Source organism: Lutra lutra, chromosome 3 (genome assembly GCF_902655055.1).
Source record: "Lutra lutra chromosome 3, mLutLut1.2, whole genome shotgun sequence".
Classification (NCBI taxonomy): Eukaryota; Metazoa; Chordata; class Mammalia; order Carnivora; family Mustelidae; genus Lutra; species Lutra lutra.
The window spans coordinates 73813063-73825733 of NC_062280.1; the positions used below are offsets into that span (position 1 = coordinate 73813063).

Below are 12671 nucleotides of genomic sequence, written 5' to 3' on the forward strand. Positions count from 1 at the left end.
AGTGAACACGGACAGCCCTCATGACTAAATTTATTTAAGTAACCTCTACACCCAGCATGGGGCTCAGACTCCCAACCCCGAAAGAGTCACATGCTCTACCAACTGGGAGGCCCTCTCACGACAGATTTAAAAGCCCCCTCCAATCCTTGCACTAAGTCAGTGACATGTAAATAACTGCAGTAATTAGTTTAAAGGCACTGAATATGACAGTGTCTTTGGCGTTTACTGATAGTAGATCTTAGTTACCTGCAATTCTGGAATGGATAATAGCTCCTCCCAAACTTGCTCAATGTCCTGCTGCATATTGTCTAGATCAGCAATGACTGACTGAACGAGGAGAGTCTGGGATGACTGAGCCTGATTAGGAGCAACGAAGACTGGAGTCTCCATTTGGCTGGGAATATCAGGAACAAGTGACTGAAACGCAGCTGAAGAAACCTAAAATTGACCAAGCATGTATCTACGTGAGTCTGTGGGCAACACTGAAGAAGAACACTCTCAGGCCCCATCACAACACCTTACACTGGACCTGGCTAACAGTTCTGTGCTTCTCTAGTTAGAACCACTTATGACCCCTATTTCTACATAACGAAAACACATCTTTTCTCCCCTGCCCAACTGACTCCAGATGGACTCATTTACTAGTTTAACTGTTTTATGCTATGCATTTGAAGGTAAATTTCAAAATAAGTAAAAATCTTGAAGTTTTAACTTGTATCTCTTGGTAAAAATAACCTAGTATAGGGCTTCAATCACACATACACTATTTAAACTGTTAACTGAGCAAGTCTTGGTTTATTACCCGGTTTGCTTTTTACTCACCAAAATTTATTTCTAAGTACCTATAACCAATGGATTATTTGTTTCCATGGTTATGCAGATCCACGCTTCTGGGTATGCAGGGGTAAGTGGTTTTGGTTTGGTATTGTGTAGGGTTTTGGTTTTTTTGCTTTTTTTTTTTAATTGTGAAGTTAACTGTACGCTAAGGTTTCTTCGACAAAATTTCCTCCTAAAATATTTTTTTTAATGGAGACACACTTATAGGACATATTAAATGTAGTTGGGGAGCTTCAGTGTTAGTCAAATGCTATACCTCATTGTCATCGACAAACGGGAATGTCTCTGCCAAAAGCTGCATGCAGTCATCAAAGTACAAAGCGTCTGGTTTGGGAATGTCGGCAACCTTGATAAAAGGGAAGGACATCAAAGAAGAAAAAGATTGCTCAGTGTCAGACAATGTTTATAATATAGTTAACCAAACACTTATCTTCTTTCAGAAATCAGTTTAGTATAGAGCACAGAATCAAACCAACAAGACCATCTGGGTTCCAATCTTGGCTTCCCCAATTTCTTGAGTGCTCTGAGCTTCAACTGCTCATCTATAAACAAAACACTAGCAATCTATACTACTAGTTATACTGCTGCTAGATCCTCACGTTCTGTTCCCACAGCTTACAAAGCGCAATGTAACATACACCCTTGCACTCCTTACAACTCTGTGAGGGCAGTCAGTCAGGTGTTGAACTTGTCAGGAGGCTGAGGTTGGGAAGCTGACTTGATTTGGTCATGAAGACAGTAAAAAAGGCAAAGCTGGAATGCAAATCCAGATGTTTTAACTCTTGGGCCAGTGTCTCTTCCTTAAACCGTGACACCTTCCCAAGAACTGAGTTTTTTGTACCTGGGAGTAGTTGGCAGAGCTGCTGGTTTCTGATGGGATGTGTTGGGCTGGCTGAATTGGGAGGAATTCACCTGTTTCTTCATCTAGTTGTAACTGAGCAAAAAAAGCTTTCTCTTGCTCCTTTTGGAGTTGTTCTTGTCTTTCCTTTTCAAGTTTCTTCTGTTTTTCCAGCTCATGCTCCTTCCGTCGTTGACTAAAGTCAAATACTTCTCGACTTACCCCAAGATCTATATCTTGCCTCCAAAGTATGTCAATCAAATCCATGTCCTGTGTTTAAAAAAAAAAAAAAAGAGAGAGAGACCACGGTTAAGATGGTTTTCAAAATGGCAGGTACCATATAATCTACATTATGCCACTGTTGATGGGGCTAGGGTAATGACCATCTGAATGGGAACACAGATCCAATGTTCTGGAAGGGCACAGTTAATTCCATTGAATGAATCTATTCATTAAAAGAAACAACAACCTACAAACACAGCCATCCATTCTAACCACTTATTACTTGATGATGGCAGAGTTCACCGAGGAGCATGCTGCACGTTAAAGTTCTTGAATTTAAAAAAAATCCCACACTTGTTTAATGGAATACAGAAATTACAGCCAGGACTCCAAGTCACTGGTTTCTTATGAGAAATGGAATTTGGCAAACATGCTCAAATATGTGGAGTTTTTTCTAAACCCATTTTACAGCTGGAGGGAAGGTGGGGAACGGCACCCTTGTTAAATGTCAATCTAACGGCTGTGAAATTTCACCTTCTTTTGGTATTTCCTACATGAAGTTATTTCCCCCCATCATTTCTTGCTATTCTTGTCCCTGTGACTCATTTATTAAAACAATTTCCTCTTGACTTGAGTTTTAGCTCCTGAGGCGTGAACAAATTAGTGAAGAAAAGTCCTAGCTAATGGTGATCTTGTGACCCATGGGTGAAGCAAGAGGCTGCCTTGAAAAAGAGGTAGTGCTCACTAGTTTCGCTTCTGAGAAATCACAAGCAGCCCTCTTAAAATAACACAAAATGAAAAACAAAAAAACATGGCTCCAGGGAAGGATGGAAGTTACCAAAAGTTTTAAGATACGGGGAGAATCTTACAATGAGGGATGGTTATTCTGATTTCTGTAACAAAGCTAGGCCTTGGTTCCACGTGCAGACTTTCCTAACCACGTGTTAAAAGCAGTTTTCTGATTTATACCTTTCATTTTGGGAAAGTCTACACAGGAAATTTATATCACTCTCCATTGAAGAAAGTAATCTATACTGAAAATAATATAATGAGATTAAGACCAGAAAAATCAAGACATGGGGGAAGGGAGTTGGGGCCCGAAGGCAGGGTAGACACAGTGTGCACAACCAGCATTTTTGGTCCTGGTGATGGTGGGCCGCATTAGGTTGCCCTGTGTGTCTAGACTCTACTGCTTTCCGCCTCCAAGAACAAAAATAACGTGGTGATTGCTTCACTGAGCAGTCAGGCTATTTTTACCTGACAAAGGAGGAGCAGGCCACCCAGCCTAAATGCAGCACAGCGACATGGATAGCAGAGGTCATCGCTACAGCCTTGGTGGGAGAATCCTAAACACCAGGAAATCCTGCTCCTGGGGTCTATCATCCTTCTAGTCTCAAGCAAGGTTAAAAAGTGTCCCCCACACATGGCAGGTACAGTTAGAACAGCTGTAGCTCTTCAGAACTACAGCCAACGTCTGTCAAAGGCTTTCTACATGTCAAGCATCATTTGAAGTACTCTACATACAAACAGATCCACAAGACAACCATATGCAGACAACATTCTTATTTTACAGATGAAAATACCGAGGTTTAGAACAAAGGGAGACTGCTAGAAAGTGTACAGGGATATGTCCTAGGCAGTCCCAAACTTGGACTTGTGCTGTCTTAAACCACAGGTTACACTAAAAAGTATAAAATCTGTTCATTGACCAGTGGGCAGGATATAAAATCCACTGTCATACACATACACATACATACACTTTAACATCTTGGTGGTGTGAAAAAGTGGCCAGTTTACAGAAGGCTGGATTGAGCACATCCCCTCAAGTCATCTTCCTGGCCATGACAAGAACACAGCAACCACAGAGCATTTATTCATACGTGGCTATCTCCTCAGGAAGCTCCCCATGAACAGTAAGCATGAAAATAATTTCCAGGTTAAAAATGATGGGCCTGGGGCGCTGGGTGGCTCAGTGGGTTAAAGCCTCTGCTTTCGGCTCAGGTCATGATCCCAGGGTCCTGGGATCGAGCCCTGCATCAGGCTCTCTGCTCAGCAGGGAGCCTGCTTCCTCCTCTCTCTCTGCCTGCCTCTCTGCCTACTTGTGATCTCTGTCTGTCAAATAAATAAATAAAATCTTAAAAAAAAAAAAATGATGGGCCTCCATTTTAATGGACATGTTTTATCCAAAGGCAGAGAGAAAGCTACTTTAAAATTCTGATCTCAAGGTGCCTAGGTGGCTCAGTGGGTTAAGCCGCTGCCTTTGGCTCTGGTCATGATCTCAGGGTCCTGGGATCGAGCCCTGCATTAGGCTCTCTGCTCAGCAGGGAGCCTGCTCCGCCACGCCCCCCCCCCCCCCCCGCTGCTCTGCCTACTTGCGCGTGCTCTCTCTCTCTGTCAAATAAATAAATAAAATCTTTAAAAAAAAAATCTTTAAAATTCTGATCTGGGAAAAAAAATTCTGATCTGGTTAGGTCGTAGCTTCTCAATAGGTTCAGACCCAGCCGAGTATCCCATCCAGCTCGGAGATCTGGACTAAGGCACCAAGCTACTGAGGTCTTCAGACTATTCACATCCACTAAAAGCCAGCGCTGAAAATTAAAAGAATGCACGATCACACAGTCTCAGCTGAACTCCGGTCCCTCTCAAAAATGGATGCGGACAGCGTGCTGAGCTCTTCTGAGCAACAGAAGAGAAACGCACACACGTGTCCCTGCAGCTGGGGTCACTCTGGCGCATCCCTCCCTCACTTCCCCAGAATGCCCAGGTGGGGGCTTCTTCTTGTCAAGCGACCCCAGGATCAAAAGGAACACTCAGTTTTGATTTGTTCCTGAAAGAACTGAAAGGACAGTGAAGCAGTTTATGCTGCAAATACCTGCTCACAAACCAGACTATTCCAGAGTATCCCCAAAACCCAGCTCTTATAGGCTGAAAAAAAATTTCTACTGTAATTGACTCGAAATTTATCAGTGGCGGTCACCCCAAGAGTTGATACAACTCTATTCCTTCCTTTCCTTCTCCAGATGAGCTGTTTTGAGTGGGTTCAGATGGTTTAGCTCCACGTTCACGACCTAATAGTTCTATCCCACCCCTATCTGCAGATGTTGGTGGATCAAGTGAGACGTGAAATAAACTGCTCTATACATGTGAAGTCTATGCGAATGTTGCTGCGCACGCTGGCGGAGATGGTTCTAGTACTCGCGGTCATAGGAACAAGATCGAACTCGGGGCAAATGGATGATCATGAAGCTGTGGGCCCAAGTATAGCAGGAGCCTGCGGCAACCTTCAGCAAGGAAGCTACTTGGTTCCTCCTCCTCCAGGGAGGGCCTGAAACGGACTCATGGGCTTGTGCAACATGCGTTGAAAACAAAAACACATTAACACACTTGTGTTTATTTTCATGTACACACCCACCCACACCCATTCAACTCGTTTGATTCCTGACAGGACTACCCTTCAATGCACAGCTCGACTGATTCAATTTTTTAAACATTTCCCTAACATGCTCAGAAAAGGACACCTTGACGGATCTTTATCAACACACAGGAAAAACAGATCACAAAGCATCACCCGGCCCAGCTCTTGAATATCCTGTTCTAGGCCCTGAAACAATGCAAGGCCCAGGGAGGCAGATCGGCCCCCACGGCCCGAGCGTACTGTCTCCACCAGGAATGCCACCAAAAGAGGTTTCAAGTGACAACATCTACTTGTTCTTAATGCAGACTGGGCAGCCTTCAGTGAGATCACAGTGGGCCCCAAACAGGTTTCAAAGTGTCCTCAGAGGGTTTTTCCTCTGTGTTTTAAAGTTTATTTTGATGTAGTGTTTATTGTTGCTATGAAAAGTCTCTAAAAGAAACATTCTACTTAAGAATAAAAGCAAGGGTAGTCTTAACCATCTCTAATTCCTTAAAGCAGATGTTCTGATCAAATTTATAATGAAGCAACAATGGGTTTCCTGTCCTGGCCTTCATGTATTATCCTCTGTGTTACTTACATTTCTACATCATTTTCAAAAGACCACGGCTTCGGGGATTTGATATTGTTTGAAATCCTCAAAGCTCTAACTGAAAATGAGAACTGTGTCCACCCAAGACTTGCCGCTGGGGAGCCCCTTGGCCTCAGGACTGTTCTGTGCTACCCTCACAGGCAGGGAGCACTTCCTGCAAGGAACCCCATGACTGGGCACATGACTTCTTCCACAAATGACCCATTCCAGGACACTAGTGCTGCATCTGAGAGGAAGGCGTCCGGGTGGAGCCCATCAACAAACAAGAACAGGACACCAGACAGTGGGGAAGGGAAATGCCTGAGGAAAAGCTAAAACTGCTCTAAGGCACATAAATTCCAGGCCCTGAGAAAGAAGAGCTTCTTATTCCCTCCCAAGCCCCTGAAGAGGAAGGCCAGCACGCTAAATGGCAGCTCAGTAGAGTCTGGGGAAGGAGCGGAAAGCAGGGGGACAGTTCCCGCAGCATTCCAACAGGTATTCCTTAGGACTAGGCAAAGAGCTGGCTGTGAGCCTTCACATGCCATATGGAGCCGCTCAGCATCTTGAATTTTTTTGTTGTTGTCCTTTAGTGATTCCTGAGTGTGTTGCAAATTATGCTGCAGCTTGGCTTACACAAAAGATGACAATTTAATAAGAAACATAAATGTTTGACAATTCGCATTAAATCACCATCTGGTCCAAAGGAATTCTTCATATTTAAAATGTATATATCATCATTTGCCATCTGTGTAATCTATTACACATTTTATGGGGAATCTGAAGTTGGATTATTAACTTATACCACTTCAAAACAAACATCTCTGTTCCAGGATAAAGAAAGGAGAAAGGCCTTGAACAAGTCAGCATTTTTCATACTCAGATGATCCAAAAAATTAGAAAAGATAAGGCAAGATAGCACCATCTCCTCTTAAGAAATTCTGTAATCTGAGGCTCTGGGAAAATATCTGAAATGAAAAATAAAATGGCTTCTATTAAAAAAAAAAAAAAAAGGCTTCTATAATATATTCACACATGTAAATGAGACTTGCACCTCCCAACCCACTGCCCTCCCCTCCCTCTCCCATCCTTTATTTTGTCTTGAGGATGGGAAGGCAGTGGGAAGTTTGCTTCTAAAAACAAATTTCACCAATCAACTTAAAAAATTAACTCCACAGAGTACGAAGCTTGTGAACAGAAAATGAAAACTCACTTTCTATTTTACTATGTAAGCATGAAACCATGTCTCCAGCTACTCCTAAAAATCATGTATTTCCATTAAGAAAGTAATAAATGAGGCTTTTAAAAGTTTATTCTCCTTGAGATCTCTCCTTCATCCAAATATTAATTACTAGCATTCAGAGTCCAAGATATTTTTCAGTAATTTTTTTTCCCCATCCATATCAGTCTTTAGATTATGCCCAGGGTGGTTATATTATTCACCTGAAAACGAAATCTGGGTTAATATGTTTTTGACAGAAGATGCTCAAATATTTTTTATCAAAACCAGATGGAACATGAGTCCTATGATGCTGTCCAACATGAAGAGCCAAGTGGGCTACGACACAACCAAGGGCCGGCTCGAATTCTGAAGAAATGATAAAACAACAAATCTCTCCTTGACTCACAAGTCCCAGTCCTTAATAAATCCAGTAAAACGATAGGGGCGCCTGGGTGGCTCAATCGTGGGGGATCTGCCTTTGGCTCAGGTCATGATCTCAGGTCCTGGGACTGAGCCCCACATCGGGCTCCCTGCTCAGCGGGAGCCTGCTGCTGTCTTTCCCACTCCCCCTGCTTGTGTTCTCTTTCTTCCTGTCTCTATCAAATAAATAAATAAAATCTTAAAATAAAATGACAACAAGCAGGTGTGGTTTTAAAATATTTTTCACTGATGACTATTATATTTCATAAATAATTATCTGCCCATTTACTTCTTAGCTTCTCTTCCACTACTTCATTACAAGAAGATACACAACAGGGACACTTGGGTGGCTCAGCTGGTTAAGCCTCTGCCTTCGGCTCAGATTGTGATCCCAGGGTTCTGGGATTGAGTCCTGTGCTGGGCTCCCTGCTCAGCGGGGAGCCTGCTTCTCCCTCTGCCTGCTGCTCCCCATGCTTGTGCTCGCTCTCACAAATAATTAAATTAATTTTAAAAAAAAGTAGAAGATACACAACACAATGCCAATTTTTTTTTCAGTGAGCATTCTAGAGAAGGCAGATGACAGGTTATCCTTGCACTGTTGGTTCTACTGGACTGATGGGCTAATGTTTAAATGTATTTGCTACAGTAACTGTGAAGTAGGTAAGAGTCACAAAGAGTGTGTGTGTGTGTGTGTGTGTGTGTACTCTTATGTAAAACCACAGAATGTTAGGTGTAGAAGGGGCCTTTCAGCCGACTAGGCCAAGTACAGATGTCACTGAGTTAACTTCTGTGTAACTACAGCTCCATTTTTAAAAATAACTGGCCTAACAGAAAGTTCTATGTCTGTAGAGGCTCCTAGTAAGTAGTAGGAGTTACCACTAGTCCAAGCTTTCCTTCTAGAGAAATCTTATGGAGGATTATTTCCCCAATCTTCAACAACCAGCGATTTCTAACAATAAATATTCTTGCACATATACCAAGAGATGCACATATACCAAGATCATGAGTTTGCTCTTCCCTGAGGACTAGAACCATCCTTCCCACCTTTCTGTCTCGCAACTAGAAAAAGGTCCAGTTTCCTGAGTCTGGCGTGTTACTACACACAGACATTTTCATGGGCTAATTCCTGTTCACAAACCAGTTTCTCAGCAATGACTCAGCCTAAGAAATATGATCCAGCAGGTTTACTGGAACTCTCACCCATTATGCTCGTCTGCAAGCTGCAAACACAATACAAAGATAAAGCAAAACCAGACAATGAACAGAATAGGAACTTGGACTGCTGGTTTGCTCAGGAGGCATGTACGTGTTTAGCCAAAAAGAAGTCAGAAAGGACACTGCATTTCCAAAAGGGTTGGTGAGCCCACCTGCTGCAAAAAGTGCACAGATCCAACTCTTCCAAGAGAAGTTTTACACCTGTGTCCCAACAGACTTCCTCCTGGGTATTTGGGTGGATGGGGCTGCCAGGCCTGGGAGGGCTTCTGGGACGACGGCTTACCCTGAGTTTGCCAGGAGAATGGCTTGGTTTGATAAGCAAACTTGATGATACATTTTTCTAAACTCTTTTGCATTTTTTTAAAAGATTTTATTTATTTATTTGACAGACAGAGTTCACACGTAGGCAGAGAGGCAGGCAGAGAGAGGGAGAAGCAGGCTCCACGAGCAGCGAGCCTGATGTGGGGCTCGATCCCAGGACCCTGGGACCATGACCTGTAACCCACTGAGCCACCCAGGCGCAACCTCTTTTGCATTTTTTTTTAACAAGCCACATATACACATTCAGTTCTGGACATTGTCCTCCATACATGAGAGGAAATCTGAGTAGGTCCTCCATCACTATTTGAATGATTCTACTGGGGGGAACACCTGGGTGGCTCAATTGGTTAAGCGGCTGGCTGTCTTCCACTCAGGTCATGGTCCCAGGGTCCCGGGACCAAGTCCTGTGTCTGCTTCTCCCTCTGCCTGCTGCTCTCCCTGCTTATGCTTTCTCTCTCCATCTCTCTAACCAATACAAAGAATCTTTAAAAACAACAACTACTACTACTACTGGGAAACACACACAGACACACAGACACACACACACACACAAAACATCCCAGAAGAACCTTCAGAAGCACTGGATCTAAACCCTCTACCTACCTTACTGAAATTCACCAAGTGTGAACACACCACATGGCTCACCCATCCACGCTGAGGTCCAACAGCGCTGCCTGCCCATCTTGGTGTGCCTTCTTTCTACAGGGTGGCCGCCAGGAGGGAGAGCAGTGCTCTAGCACAACTCAACGGCTGGGCTCTTTACAGCCACTTCTGCTACTTCTAAACACCCTGTGTGATCCTTCACCCTCTTTGGGTCCTGCTTTTTTTTTTTTTTTTTAAGATTTTACTTACTCATTTGTCAGATAGAGAGAGAACAAGCAGGGGAGTGGCAGGCGAAGGGAGAGGCGGGCTCCCTGCTGAGCAGGGAGCCTGATGCGGGGCTGGATCCCAGGACCCTGGATCAAGACCTAAGCCAAAGGCAGATGCTTAACTATCTGAGCCACCCAGGCGCCCCAGGGTCATGCATTTATAAAAAGAAATTATTTATTTCAAGCTTAAAGCTCCTTTTCAGATTTAACTGCCTACCATTAGCTTTAAGAAGTAAGAATCAGGGGTGCCCTGGTAGCTCAGTGGGTTAAAGCCTCTGCCTTCGGCTCAGGTCATGATCCCAGGGTCCTGGGATTGAGCCCTGCATTGGGCTCTCTGCTCAGCAGGGAGCCTGCTTCCTCCTCTCTTTCTCTGCCTGCCTCTCTGCCTACTTAAAATCTCTGTCAAATAAATAAACAAAATCTTAAAAAAAAAAAAAAAAAAGAAGAATCAGGGGAGTCACCCAGGCTTGGGGGCTGAGTAAGCACTATGTGGTAGGTGACGGCCACTAGCCAGAGACCTTGTTTGCCAGGGCGGGGGTGTGCGCTGAATATTAAATACAGACACAGGAAATGTGGTAATACATAGAAATACCTAAAACACTAAGTTTGTTTTTTTTTTTTTAAACTGTAGATTTGTTAAAATACATTCTAAGGGGTCTATTTTTTAGCTTTTTTTTAGCATGCTATCTTCTGAGTATGAAGTTATTTCCTGAAATAATGAGCTGCTGATCTCTAAAACCTCGTTTTACTGGGATGGTGGTAGTTATAATACGGGGGGTGGGTCAAGAGCAACAAGACTCGTGCCTTTAACTACACGGATCATCACTCCGCCTCCCCATCTAACACGTGTGTACAGAGCACCTATCAGACACCAGCAACTGTGCAAGGTGCCCGGGGGGACAGTAAATAAAGACAGTCTCTGATCTTAGTTCGGACACGCTGAGCCACACACAGAAGCCAAGGCAGCACGAAGGCAAGTATCACTAAACTGCACAGACAGACCTCACTCACCAAGGTCACAACCAACAGAGTCACAACTATGTGGACGTGAATGTCCCACTCGATAAACAAGGGTTACGCCTGGTCTGCAAAGGTCTACTCCAAGCGAACATCTGAGGTGGAGAGAATAGAGAAAGATGAACACGTCACCACTCCGCTCACTTTAGGCATTCCTGGTCTCCTCTCTTGGTGGTGGTAGTGTGTGCCCCCCCCGACTCTCCCCACAGGGGCGCAGCTTCTCCAGCACAAGGACAATTCTCTGATGCAGAGACTTCCTCCTCACATGCGGACTTCTCCGTCAGCGTGACCCGTGTCAGCTGAGCTGGGCATTACTGCTCATGCCACACGGTCACAGAATGCTGCAACTGGAAGGGACCACGGGGCTCACACAGACGCCCCGTTCATTTTTCGAACAGGGAAACAGGCCCGAGGATGAAATGACTTGCCCCAAGCTCAGAGGTCAAGGATTCCCAAACTATCAACCTCTCTACTCTGCAACTCTTCCAAGTTATTTGGCAGAGGGGAAGAGATACATTGATACATTTTTGCTCCATCTTAATTTTTAAATGAACCTCTCTTGTTCTAACTTGCCAGCCTGTGGGCTCGTATTACAGCTGGCCTTTGCCAAGCACTCATGGGCTATTCGCGGGCAAGATCTCATTCCGGCATCCCCGCGGTGCCCCAGGGAGCTGGTTTATCTTCATTTAGGGATGAACACACTTGCGCTTTGGGCACCAAGGAACCCTGCCCCAAATCACATGTTTGGCAAGCAGCAGAGCCAGGATTCCAACTCAGAACAGACTCTGGGCCTGCCCGGCTCTTCCCAAGCCGTGGGGCCGTTCCCTGGCATTCACGCCCCAACAGGACAAGGTCTGGAAACTGCTTTATCCCCAGTGCCCCCTCCCCAGGCAGGCCAGGGAGACTTGGAAGCTGTCCCTCTTTACACTCGGACCTGCTGCCCTGATGACTGCTGGCAAATCAGGTCGACTTAGCTGTACCAGGAGACATCCACATTTCAGTCTACCTTCCTATAAAGACAGTAGTTACCCCATACTTCCTTATGTCTTCTCTGGGCTCTCTTACAATGCTCTGATTCAACTGCGAACGACTTTAGGGCATGACAATGTCTTTTTAAAATAGATAACATGAAAAAAAATAAAATAAAATAGATAACACGTGTTTGTGGTACAGAATTTAAAAGATGCAAAAGTAATCACCTAGTTACTTTCCCCAAGGCAACTGCTGGCATCAATTTTTTGTGTTTTCTTAGAAAGATAGTCTATTAAATACACACAAATAGCGTATTATCATTGTGCTCCCCACTTTCTAATGTATTTTGGAGACAGTTCTAAATCAGGGCAGAGATGTTCTATTATTATTATTATTTTTTAAGATTTTATTTTTAAGTAATCTCTACACCCAACATGCAGCTTGAACTTATGACCCTGAGATCAAGTCACACACTTCACTGATGAAGCCAGCCAGACTCCTGGTTCCATTATTTTTAATGGCTGAGCAGTATTTCACCATAAAGATGCACTAGAATAATGTATTATTTCATAACATAACCATTTCATTAGTCCCTCATTGGGTTTTTAAGTGATTTTTGGATCTTTTACTATGACAAATAACACTATGATGAATATCCTTGTACAGAAATCATTCCATAAAAGTGTGTGAAGACATCCGTGGAATACAGAATTATCAGTGGAACTGCTGGGTCAAACAATACAGCTGACCCTTGAACG

The 12671-nt window shown here is 43.9% G+C and overlaps 1 protein-coding gene across 3 annotated transcripts in view; it reads right to left on the reverse strand.

Annotated features, from left to right (window-relative positions):
* NFE2L2 (NFE2 like bZIP transcription factor 2) overlaps positions 1-12671 on the reverse strand; it is a 33490-nt gene that overhangs the window by 2149 nt on the left and 18670 nt on the right. For all 3 annotated transcript variants that reach the window (XM_047722267.1, XM_047722266.1, XM_047722268.1), the window contains 3 exons: positions 1679-1945; positions 1094-1183; positions 247-438 (listed from right to left, as the gene is read on the reverse strand). In XM_047722267.1, coding sequence (XP_047578223.1) covers positions 247-438; positions 1094-1183; positions 1679-1945 — 549 coding nt within the window. The remainder of the gene's footprint in view (positions 1-246; positions 439-1093; positions 1184-1678; positions 1946-12671) is intronic.